The 12,780-nt window shown below is 38.3% G+C and overlaps 1 protein-coding gene across 2 annotated transcripts; it reads right to left on the bottom strand.

The window, feature by feature from the left end:
- Positions 1-6,284: 6,284 nt before the first annotated feature.
- LOC128857247 (coiled-coil domain-containing protein 43) lies at positions 6,285-7,697 on the bottom strand. 2 transcript variants are annotated; one of them, XM_054092905.1, is made up of 4 exons: positions 7,588-7,697; positions 7,319-7,531; positions 7,021-7,233; positions 6,285-6,952 (listed from the first exon to the last, which is right to left on the bottom strand). In XM_054092905.1, exons 2-4 carry the CDS (start codon positions 7,490-7,492, stop codon positions 6,683-6,685), a joined length of 657 nt encoding a protein of 218 aa, XP_053948880.1. In that variant the 5' UTR covers positions 7,493-7,531; positions 7,588-7,697; the 3' UTR covers positions 6,285-6,682. The 2 variants fall into 2 exon arrangements, with proteins under 2 accessions (XP_053948880.1, XP_053948879.1); XM_054092904.1 differs by having other exon boundaries at positions 7,319-7,693.
- Between the last annotated feature and the right edge of the window lie 5,083 nt (positions 7,698-12,780).

Here is a 12,780-nt window from a genome sequence, read left to right on the forward strand (position 1 = left end):
TAGCAAAACTTCACATTTCGCGATCGGTTTTAAATTTAAAATTGAATAGACAAAATAAAATCTTGGATTAAGTGAAATAATTTCTAGTTTTAATACAATATTAGGCTTGGCAATTTTCCCTTATAACTTATATTTGTACCATTCTTTACTTTAAAATATTAATTAAAATTTATTTTTTAACCCGTTCGCAGTTTCTCTCCATTTAAGTGAAAACATACTTTTTTGCTGCCATTTTTACCAGAAAGGATTAATATTTTCCACGCTATTCACCTTCTTAAATACAACCTTTTGTAAGGGAGTGTCAAAAATCGAATGTCACTGGTGAGCAAACCTTTAATAATTGAATCATGGGGGTTACATACGTTCAAAGTTTTCCAAAACTCGATTTTGTTTTTACAGATTATTATTCTTTATAGTTTTAGGCGTATTTCTGGAAGTCGATTGTGGAAATTCCCCACAGATACAAAGTTATGTAACTGCCCGACGAGAGTTTGATGCGCCTAGGTAGCTGTCCCTCGTTTGAGGCAGCTGGCCATTACCACTCGTTTTTCCTCGAAATTACTTTTTTCGGCAGGGTCTGCATGATAACTTATACAGTTTTTAATATTTTTTGATGTTTTTTAAAATATTCGAATGGGGTTTTCTCTATAGTCTGTCGAGCCGGATTTTTGATATTTTTATTAAAAAATTTTATAAACATAACGCAAAACGCACACTTTTTTTAAAATGCCGCAAATTGCAAAAATTTTCGAAATTCAAAAAATCCGGGTCGACAGACTATAACTACACGGTGGCCCAAATAAGACCTACTAATGTTAAGCCCAAATAACTTTTTTATTTTTTGACATATTTATTTTTCTCTTTTTGTAGGTTATAATTGAATGGTTGGAAATTTATTATGGAACCCTACAGTACACCACAACGCGTTAAAATTATCGAGTTTTTCTATTCTTGTCAACGATCAATTGTTTTAACGCAGCGTAAATATCGGCAACATTTTTTGATGTCGGATGAAGCGCATTTCCATTTAAATGGTTATGTCAACAAACAAAACTGTAGATTGTGGGGCTCTGAAAATCCAAGGGCACCACACCAACATCAGTTGCACCCATCTAAATGTACTGTTTGGTTCGGTGTTATGGCCCCTAGAGTTATCGGTCCATATTTCTTCGAAAATGAGGATGAAATGCCGGACTCGATTTCAGGAGCTTCTTACAGAACATTGATTGAAAACTTTTTGCGGCCAATGGTTTCAACAACCTGTGGCAAACCATGGACCTGCTGCGTGAAATTTTTGGCGAACGTCTGATTTCCAAAAATTCAGATGTCCCTTGGCCACCTCGTTCGCCAAATTTGACTGCGCCCGACTTCTTTTTATGGGGATATTTAAAAGACAAAGTATATCTTAATAAACCAGAGACTATTAGAGAGCTGAAGCGAAATATTCGAGACGAAATACTGAGCCTTCACCCAGAAACATTATGTGGTGTAATGGAAAGAAAACGCGTTAAAAAGAGCCAATCTTTGTATCGAGAAAAATGGTGGACATTTGTCTGATGTAATATTTCATACATAATTTCCATAAAATATATTCAATGTATAAAAGCAATTAACCAAAATAAATGATTATTGCAAAAGTTATTTGTGTTTAACATTAGTAGTTCTTATTTGGCCCACACTGTACAACTTTATTTTACAAGAATTTTTTTTCCATCAACATTTGAAGGAGAAATGATGCAGACCCTGAAGCAATTTTTTTATGGTACTGTGGGTTACGTGATTTTTTTATACTAATTTTTGTAAAGAAAAATTTAAATACATTTTTTTTATAAAGTTTGTTTTTGTACTAATAAACAATGTATACAATTTTTTTATATTTATTTATATTGTTATCCCGTCTAAAAACAGTTTTTCTTTTAGCGCATTTTTGGGCTTGCTGGACGTATGCAAGTGAAGGAAATCTTTCTTTTGACCTTTATGCGCCCCATTGCTTGTTTGTTTGTGTACTGCAGCTGTCAGGTTCACAAGTGTTAAATATGATTGACGTACGACACCTTTTGCAAAAATTCCTAATCTTCCGGTAAAATAAATAAATAATTGGCGTGTACACTTCTGTTAGGTGTTTGGCCGAGCCTCTCCTTCTATTTGTGCCGGCGTCTTGATGTTGTTCCACAAATGGCGGGACCTACAGTTTTCAGCCGACGCCGAACGGCAAATGGTTTTCCGAAAGGGTACATTTTTTTGCTGGAATGTTGTACATTCGGAATTCGAATCAAATGGTTCTACGGCAAATAAAGAATATTATTTGGAAGTATCTAATGCGACGTTTGAGAGAGAATGTGCGTAGGAAACGGCCCAATTTGTGGAAAGAAAACTTATGGATCTTGCACCATGATAACGCACCGTCTCACAAGGTTCATATTGTGAACACATTTTTGACCAAAAACTCGACAAATATCATCGAACAACCACCGTATTCACCGGATTTAGTCGGCTGTGATTTTTTCCTTTTCCCAAAACTTAAATTGCCACTCCGCGGACGCCGCTTTGAGTCGATAGAGGTCATTAAGAAGAATTCGCGACAAAATAAAACAATTATTTTGCGTTTTATTGAACAATGCCCGGTACTTTTTTGACAAAAAGTACTTAAAGTAGCACAGTTAACAAAAAAAAAAAACTTACCAAAAATAAACGGTATTTTGAAGTTATTTGAAACTTGTTCTTTGTTCTATGCATTAAAATTCGATGGGCTATAAAACAGCATACACAGAAAAATTCAAAAAATTCTTGTTAAAAAGTTTCAACTTGCTTTGCAAAAAGCTTTGATGAAATTTTGAACAATTTTTGTATCTTTCCAAGCAGGCGGGATTGGAAGGAAGTGAGAGCCTGCGCGAACATAGGTACCTCTGTTTCCAGCGACGGATCCGAGATGGAATCTGGAGTGTGAGCGGGGGTTTTCTCTAAATCAGCCAACATTTCAGTCTCAGAAAACTAATAGTGTTTTTTAGCGATTCTGTAGGCATGCAAAATGCTTAGGAACCGCTGTTGGGAGGGAGACATAAGTATCTTTTCCGATAGTCCAACTGCGATGAAGGTCCTGTCGTCGCCATGTTGCAGTTTTCTTCTGGTCAACTCCTGTAAGAAGGAGATAAAAAGTCTCGAACATGTGCTGGAAATATTTTTCTTATCTAAGTTCCAGGGCATATGAAAGTATAGGCATTTGAATATAAAGCTTGCTAAGAAGGGGTCGACAGAACCGATTTGTGTCCCCTTGACCAAAGGAGATCCCCGCTATTCAATTCCCAAACTCATAGCGGTAGGCACCGGTCAATGGGTGATCGGAGCAAATGCGGCGAAGCTTGGACTTACGTACAACTCCCACTGCAGAAGCTGTGAGGATTCTGCAGAGAAATATACTGTTGAACACTTTTTTTTTTCAAATGCTCGGATTTGATGGCTAGGCCTTTGAGTTCCTTAGAGTGCCTTTTGGGGATAGCCTGAGGCAGTTCTCCAGCCTAGATCCATTTTCTCTCCTCCACTACGACAACAGCACCGGATGGCTTCTTCCTTTAAGTTTTGTAACTTTTCGGAGGTACCTTGTAACTTTGAGTTATGGTTAGGAGAAATATTTAGCTAATACGAGGGTTGCCTTTGACATTATCACCTTTGCAACACCTCGTGTGATAAGCTGTAATTCGATATTTTTATCGAAAAGTTTGGTATTTTTAAGCATAAACTTACATTTAATGTTTTCACTTACGAACTTTATTGTTTCTTTTTTCAATGAGTTGAGAAATTCGTTTTGCCCAAAAGATGGAATTAATTCGTGAAATTTTTCGTGCCATGATTTATTACAATTTTCAACGTGGATTATTGAGACAGGAGTGCATTGACCAACTTACTTCGACTTCTGACATTGAACCACTACTTTTAGCCCCAGTGAAACGCTGGTACAACTCGCTCACGTGGCCGTCGATCCTTGTACGATGAATTTCGTGTACCCCATCCGGAAACAATCAATGCTGGGCGTCAATTGATAACTCATGACTGTCATGTGACAAATCGCGAGATAGAGGCATCCTTGCACATTAGTGGGGCCAGCATGCATTCAATATTTCATGAGCATTTGGTTGCCAAGGAGCTTTGTTCTCGTTGGATACCGCATAATTTGGCAATTGTCCAAAAAGGCACTTGTGTCGATTGGTGTAAAGAAGTGTCGAAGAAAGTTAACCGCGGTAGTTTATAGCAAGTCTATTACATCGTAACAGGTGACGAATCTTGGGCCTATGCATATGAGCCGGGAACAAAACGGAACAAAACAACCAACGACAGTATGGGTGTTCCAAAAAGAACTTAATCGAACAAAAATTGTCGCGGAAGAAGCACCTTAAAGCAAATAGACGCCCTTAGAAAAATCTAAAACAGTTAATTCTGAATGGCGAATTAACATTTGTCGGCCAGAAGTTTTCGAAGAATTAAAGAAAAACAAACCACCAAAGACGACTCCACCAAGACAATGCGAGCTCCCACGTATCGGCACACACAAGAGAGTTTTTGAGCACTCAAAAGATTGAATTCCAGCCCTGATTCGGCACCTATCGATTTCTTTTTGTTCTCGAGTATCAAAGTCTGAAGAAGCTGTTGAAGCCTTTAAACAACTAGTTTTGGAGGTAACCACTTCTGAGTGGTAACAGGATTTATTTTAATGGCAAAATAGGAATGTTACTCGGCCAAGGATTCTCTGCATACACCGGCTACCTGGGAAGATAGCTATTCACAAATTTATTGGACTTTACCGTCACGCGCGGATTGCTAGAAGAAGTGCTCATAAGGCGGTACTGTCTTCTAAAAATACTCAGATCAGCTATGATGTGAAACTCGCCGTCTCACTGCTTGGAGTATGCGTCAGGCTTAGAGTGGATGAGGTGGCCTCATCCTCAGTACCTTCTCTTTAGCTATAGGTATATCTATATACTCATAGTTGTTCAGTAGTTGTAGTTGTGCTTTGTCCTGGATCTTGTAAGTGTACTTTAAAAGATCCCTCCTGACGTGCCTGTGAGATGGCGCAGCCCACAGCAAGTATAGCTTATGTGGTAGCAACCCAGCAGCGGCCGCCGTAGCCGAATGGGTTGGTGCCTGATTACCATTCGGAATTCACAGAGAGAACGTTAGTTCGAATCTCGGTGAAACACCAAAATTAAGAAAAACATTTTTCTAATAGCGTCGCCCCTCGGCAGGCAATGGCAAACCTCCGAGTGTATTTCTGCCATGAAAAAAGCTCCTCATAAAAATATCTGCCGTTCGGAGTCGGCTTGAAACTGTAGGTCCCTCCATTTGTGAAACAACATCAAGACACACACCACAAATAGGAGGAGGAGCTCGGCCAAACACCCAAAAAGGGTGTACGCGCCAATTATATACATATATATATAACACAGCAGAAATTGCTTGATGAACATCTTACTATAATCCTTAACTGGGAGCATAGTAGACTCGCGGTAGAGATGTTTTATGGGAACCATCAGGAGGGATCCAGTAATTGTCCTGATAGCAAGTTAGGAGCTTTCTTCACTGCGTTACTGGTAACCAAATTGGCGCTGCATAATTTAGAAGCAGCCCACCAATCGCTTCAAATGTTGCCAGCAATATTTTCTTGCTTGCCCTAATAGTTTGGGATTGTTTAGGTCGGTATTGGTATGTCGCTGAATTTAACCTTTAGCTGTAGTTGACCGCTTCCGACAAGGTGGTAATGGGATCACCGGGGAGAGATGTTAATCTGGTGAGCTCCGAAGAACCTTAGAGGATCCGATTCTGATGCTGCACGGAGGTACTGACTGGAGCATTATGCGAAATAGAATACGTAAAGGCTGGATGCGCCTGATGATGAGTCTTAATGCCTGAAAAGGTCTTAAAATGGCACCACCGTTGCACTGGTTACATCTAACCGAAGTTGAGTGCGGGTGGCAAGTGCAACAGAAATGCACTTGGGATCCAGTGTTTGGCTCAAAGGCAGCCCTTAGAAATGTTATGAGCAGACGTGCTGCAGGGAGCTAATCCAGTGACGTTAGACGAGGAGTGAGGTTTAATGCACTAGTCAAGCCTAGGATCCATTCCGATACGTAGAATCGGACGTCATGGAAATGCAATGCAATTGGCTATACATACCTGTGATTTCAATATCCATGACTCTGCGTTTCAATTCAATGTTGACCTACTTGAAGCCATTTATGGTATATTAGCTAGGCATTTTTTGTAAACAACCTAATTTGATTAAAACAAAGATATTGATTTTTACTCAAACGATAGATTCAGTGAATTCAGAAAAACATGTGAAAAAATTTGAAACAAGTTTGAAATGAAAAATCTTAAAGATATGTATATAAATCTAGTTTCAATCAAAGGATAGTTTTTTCAGGTTTGTTCTGCATTTCGATTCTGAAAAATTTGCTCTGAGTAGAAACGAATATGTCATTCCGATCGAATATTTCAAAAGGTGTATTGTACCATTTTGGGGTTTTAAATTTGAATCGGAATGCAGAACTGGCCTGACACAGCTTACAGGCCATTACATCGGTAATAAAAATAAAAAAATAGGCATATTGCATCAAAATCTTTACATGCAATTTGTGACAAAGCAGAAAGAATTTCCACCAATGCAAAAACAATTTCCTTTACCAAGCAACTACCGACGTCGTTCGCCTTTTACAGTTTTGCGTTTTTCTTTCTTCTCCTCACGCTGCTGCCTTTGTCGCTCCCTATCCTCTTTATCCTTTTGTTTCTTTGCTGCGCTCTCCAAACGCGCCATTTCTCGTTTTTCTTTTTGTAATGCCATTACATCCTGCACATTGGTATTACGTTCAATTATATTTGACGAGCTGGCCGCAACAGCAGCTGCATTCGTTCTTTCAGACTCTTCCTCCGAGTCGTAGGCATCATCGTCATTAACTTCTGTCTAATGAGAGGAATATATATATTGTTAGCTATTTATCATAAAGTTAAGCATTCGATATTTATGACTACCTGCGAGTATTGCGCCAAAATTTGCTCTCGTATTCGTCGTTCTTCCTCGGTGTATTCGCGTTCCTTTACGATCGTTTGAATCTTCTGTGCCTCTAACAATTTGGCCAACTGCTCGTTCACATCAATGTGTACAGACTTCTTTACCTCCTCCTTTGGATGCGTTGCATTCCATTTTTCAAATATTACACTTAAAAGAGTATCGAGATCATCGGGCTACAGGGTTTAAAAGAAAATACAGAAGATGAGCTTTACGTGCAGTTCAATTAAGTTAAGTTCAAACTGTGCTTTTGCGACATACAATAATTTCGCTAAGTATATCATTGAGCGCTTCATGCTTTTCATCCAGTGTTTCTTGTCCGTCAAGTATACCTATAATATAGGTACCAAACACGTCCGGATCGGTATTGAGCTCCTTAAGTTGGCCATGCAGCCACGTTGTGAATTCATCGGCACACTGCTTATTTTTCGGCATTTCGTCTCTTTTCTCTCTCGGTATATGAAATAAGGAACGCTTCAGCAGTACGTCTTTTAAATATTTGTTGAATTTATTGTTAACAGTTTAGTTACCGCAATCGTAAAATCCGAAATTTTAGCTATTTTTGGTACTGTCGTGATTCCCCACCACCATTGTTCAGGTATTTCAAAGCAGTAAGATATCTCACAGCTGACTGTCAAATTTTTGTACGCTTAATTTTAAAAACAGAGTGGCACTCTTGTAACACAGAGTGCCGCTCATTCGGCATTCAAGAAAAATTTATTACAACTTCACATAGCAAATATTTAGGCTATTCACAACGACGTCTTACATGACGTTTGGTGGTATTCGGTAAAGTTTACATGTGAAAATAATAATAATAATAAAAAAGTCATGCTAAGAATTTTCGCTCAGTTGCAAATTATTTTGGTGGTGGTGGTTCCAAGACCTCTAAGCAATTACTTAGTTGTTAAGAGGTTAGGGGTAGTCAGAGGCCGAAAAAAAAATGATTTTCAATATTTGTTTTTTTTTTTTAGTCAATTGCTTTATTTTACAAAAATAAAAACATAGCATTAACACATCGTGTTTCGACTTGACTTTAGCAAAATTTCAAAAAAACAAAATTAAATTAATAATTGTTGTTGTTGTAGCTGTAAGAGAAGCCCCGTCAGTGTAGAGTATATCATCGGTCGTCTTCGTCAGGCTCATCTAAAGGTAGGCCCAAGAAACATGCTGTTTCGACAGGTTGCGTCCAGAGAAAGAGGGGTGTTAGATGAGTAAGTTTTAAAGGGCATGTGAAAAGGTGGTTGGTGTCGTGCGGGGTGCCTTCACATGCCAGAAAACTAGCCCTGTCACAGTTTATCGATTAATAATTGTAAAAGTTATCGCTGTTTTTGTGGAGTCCGTTTCTCCAGAAATCCCTTGCGGTGATCATTACAAGTCCTTGGAGATTCATCTAAAATCAATCGGACAAGAGAAATTAGTTTTATTAATAGATAAGCGGCTGCCGTAGCCGAATGGGTTGGTGCGTGATTACCATTCGGAATTCACAGAGAGGTCGTTGGTTCGAATCTCGGTGAAAGCAAAATTAATAAAAACATTTTCTAATAGCGGTCGCCCCTCGGCAGGCAATGGCAAACCTCCGAGTGTATTTCTGCCATGAAAAAGCTCCTCATAAAAATATCTGCCGTTCGGAGTCGGCTTGAAACTGTAGGTCCTTCCATTTGTGGAACAACATCAAGACGCACACCACAAATAGGAGAAGGAGCTCGGCCAAACACCCAAAAAGGGTGTACGCGCCAATTATTTATTTTTTTATTTATTAACAGATAATCTTCTGACTGATCGAAGCTTTTTTTGCAATATTAAAAATATGGCGGCCTCAGAAATTATTTTTCAGATTTTCGAGAAAAAATCCGACAATTAATGGTTTCCAAAAAATCGAAATTTTTTGAAAAAAATGTGGTCAGACACGAGTTTTTTATGTATTTCAGAAGCAGTATAACTTTATTCAAATCTAGCAAGCGCCTTTTAAGTCACAGTGATCACCAGTTCAAAAAACATAGTTTTGAGAAAAAAGCATTTTAAGTTTTCCTATCGATTTATGAGCGCCCGAGCGGCCTTTGTTAATTGTTGAATAACTCGAAAAGTATTTGTCGGATTCACTTCAAATTTTCACACAACATTTTTAAGATATTATACTTAAGGAAAATGCAAAAAAAAATCGAATTCAAAAAAAATTCTGACTACCCCTAACCCCTTAACCTTTATAAGGTACTCTCATAAGTTTGATGGTGCCCGCTGAAACGAAACGTACGTTTACGTCGGTGAGTGTGGGAACTACAAAAGAGCTAGCAGTACAAGCGTATATTGGGCGTGCACCTTTACATTTGCAGTTTCTGTTTCAGTGGAATACCGACCTAATTTTATTCGTGCGCCCAACAATGCCTCTTATCATTCAGTGATCAGGCGTAGCCTAAACGCCTTTCCGACGTCTCCTATCAAGTGTGCTTTAGCTGAAGCTGGTCTTCCATCTATCACTGAAAGATGTCAAATAACCACTCTTAAACTTATAGTCAAATTTTCAAGCACTACTAATAAACTTCTTTTCAACACATTTAAGACCGCTTCTCGGCATAATCGGTCTTTCAAAATTTGGTCGGTCATTCGCCATTGCATCTACAACTGCAACAAACTCGGTATTCCTTTACCGGCATCTTGCTCGAAAATTAGTAGCCAGTGTCCTTGGAAACTCCTTCCATCAATAAATATCGACCTTCAATCTCTCCGCAAACTTAACACAAATGCGGTAGTTTTTATACAACGTTTTATGGAAATAATGGAAATAATTCATTCGCAGTCCTTAAAGGGTTGGCTAACGATTTTCGCCGATGGTTCACGTACTGACCATAGTACAACTTTTGCTGTTGTACAGAAAGACGGAAGCCTAATATCCAATATCCTTCAAGCGTCAGCGTATGCAACAAATAATAAGGGTAAATTCTTAATATTATATGTATTCATATCTTAAAAATATCTTTAATGGTAATCAGATCGTTTGTCAAATCAGGGATAAACTTATAAAATATCCTAACAAAATATTTGTGGAACAACATCAAGACGCACACCACAAATAGGAGGAGGAGCTCGGCCAAACACCCAAAAAGGGTGTACGCGCCAATAATATATACAGGGTGAACGATATGAAGTGTTAACTATTCAAAACACTATAACTTTTTTGTGTGAAACTAGTTTTTATTGATTTCAAAGACAAAATTGTTCAAAAATGATTACAATTTTAATATATATTCACTTTAGCTCGATATGACCACCTTTTGCCTTGACTATAGCCTTCAAACGGTCAAAAAATGAGTTGCATGCTGCACGAATGCCATTTTGAGGTATTTTGGCCCATTGTCGAATAATCGCTTTCTTCAGCGCATCCATACTGGCATATCTTTTAGTCCTCACCTTGCTCTCCAAAATGGACCAGATGGATTTGCGTCTGGCGAATTCGAAAGCCATTTTGTAGACGAAATGAAGTGTGGAACATGATTTTTTAACCGTTCTTGGTTCACACGAGCTTTATGAGACGGTGCCGAGTCCTGTTGGAACGTCCATGGTCTACGACCGAAATGTTTGCGTGTCCACGGTTCTAAAGCGGCTTCTAAAACATTTTCCCGATAATAAGTCACATTCACTTTGACATCAGGCTCGATAAAAACGATTGGAGAGCGTCCATCAGCGGTCACTGCGGCCCAAACCATTACTTGCAATGGGAAATTGCTTCGAGTGGCCATACGTAGGCGCAAATTCTCGTATGAGCGTTCGGTCAAGTAAACACGATCGTTTTGAGTGTTTATGAACTGGTCAATTGGGAATTTTTTTTTCATCAGAAAAGACAATGTTAGGAAATTCGCCACATTCGGGTAAGCGCAAAAACTCCATTGCTCTTTCGCACCGAACTTTTTTTTTGCTGGGGTGAAAGATCGTGTGCTTTTTGGAACTTGTAAGCCTTGACCTTGAGCTCATTTTTCAATATGCGTCGAATACTGTCTTACGATATTTTCAGTTCAGTTCAAAAAAACTGAGACGCAAAAGCTTTTGATGGCTTATAAACAATATATTGAACTTTCATTAGATCAATTTTGACGTTGATGTCGTGAGCTGCTTTACAGATACAAGCAATGTGAGGTTGGTAACACTTCATATCGTTCACCCTGCATATATATATAACAAAATAAAGCTTCTATGGATACCTAGCCATATAGGCATCCCTGGAAACATAAAAGCTGATGCAGCAGCCATAAGTACATATAACAACCCCTCCATCTCTTTCGGCACATTCTCCTCGAATGACATCCTTAAAACTATCAACCTCCATTCTTCCCACTTCAAAAAGGTTAGATGGTCTCATTTTAATCATTCATACACCCTTATAAACCCTGATTGTAAGAAATCCCTATTCCCAACATCCCTTTCCAAACACCAAACACCAGATCTGAGACCCCGTCATACTAACACACGAACATCTGCTCCTCGTTTCTCCTTCCCGGACTTGACAGTTTTGTGGAGGGCATCTCTCAATCCAACACATCCTAGACCTCTGTCCAACACTAACCACCAAACGGATTACTGCATTTGGAACTATGGTACCATCCACTCTATTAAATAATGTTACTTTCGACAATGTGATTAAAATATACAATTATATGATATGTACAGGGTGGGCCACATAGCGTTTGCTTTATGAACCACCTATTTTTTTGAGAATGGTAACACAAATGACATGTCAAATGTGTTCATAATTCACTTTAAAGTTTGACAATTACGAAATGGGACGCTACACGCTTGAACAAAATTGGGAAATATTGAAAACCTATTTCCAAAGTGGTGAGTCTTCTTCTTCTTCCGCGGTTACAGTAAATGTCGAGCGTTACCGTGACATGCTCAACGAGTTTTTGTTTCCAAAAATTGAAGAGGATGACATGGACGACAACTTGTCACACTGCCAAAGTTACACTTGAACTTTTGGCTACCGTTTTTGAATTCCGATATCAATTGGCCGCCTCGGAGCTGTGATTTAAGCCCGTTGGACTATTTTTTGTGGGGAGCGGTTAAGGACAAATGCTATGCGAACCATTCAGAGACGATTGATGCTTTAAAACACGAAATCGAAGTTGCCATTCATGATATTGGAGCCCAAACAATCGAAAATGTGCTTAAAAATTGGATTGATCGAATGGCCTACTGTAAAGCAAGTCGTGGCAGTCATTTGAACGATATTATTTTTCATTCATAACTGACAATGTTTAATCTTCAAAATAAAAAAAAATAAAAAAAAATATTGAATCGTTTTTTTATAGCCGATTCAAAAAGCAAATTTTACATGGCCCCCCCTATATATCAGACCATATTCGTCTAAGATCCGACCGCGTGATTTATACGTTCATATGTTTGATTAATAAAATATAATTTTTATCGATATTTATAACTAAACCAATGCAGATCCGCAAAGGTGACCATCCAAATTTGGGCGCAATTAATTTTTATTAAAATCTAATTAATTATTTATTTTTGAACAATTACGTTCACTTGTAATTGTTTAAAAATATATTTCATTAGAAAGAAATATACCTAAGTTACCGAAAAAGTTCAAGGTGCCATCCCTAATGTCAGCCAGGTGTAAACAGGTATAATTTCGTTAAATATATACGTTCATAATGTATTATCATCTTATACATACCAAATTGAAGATGAATTTTTTCTCTACATGATGAGATATA

The sequence above is a fragment of the Anastrepha ludens genome, chromosome 3 (assembly GCF_028408465.1).
Source record: "Anastrepha ludens isolate Willacy chromosome 3, idAnaLude1.1, whole genome shotgun sequence".
Taxonomy (NCBI): domain Eukaryota; kingdom Metazoa; phylum Arthropoda; class Insecta; order Diptera; family Tephritidae; genus Anastrepha; species Anastrepha ludens.

Coding starts and splice junctions, on each gene's coding strand:
- LOC128857247 (XM_054092905.1), bottom strand. CDS start 7,492: ATGCCGAAAAATAAGCAGTGTGCCGATGAATTCACAACGTGGCTGCAT. Junction 7,234..7,318: donor ATATACTTAGCGAAATTATT/GTATGTCGCAAA, acceptor TAAACCCTGTAG/CCCGATGATCTCGATACTCT. Junction 6,953..7,020: donor TTTTGGCGCAATACTCGCAG/GTAGTCATAAAT, acceptor TCCTCTCATTAG/ACAGAAGTTAATGACGATGA.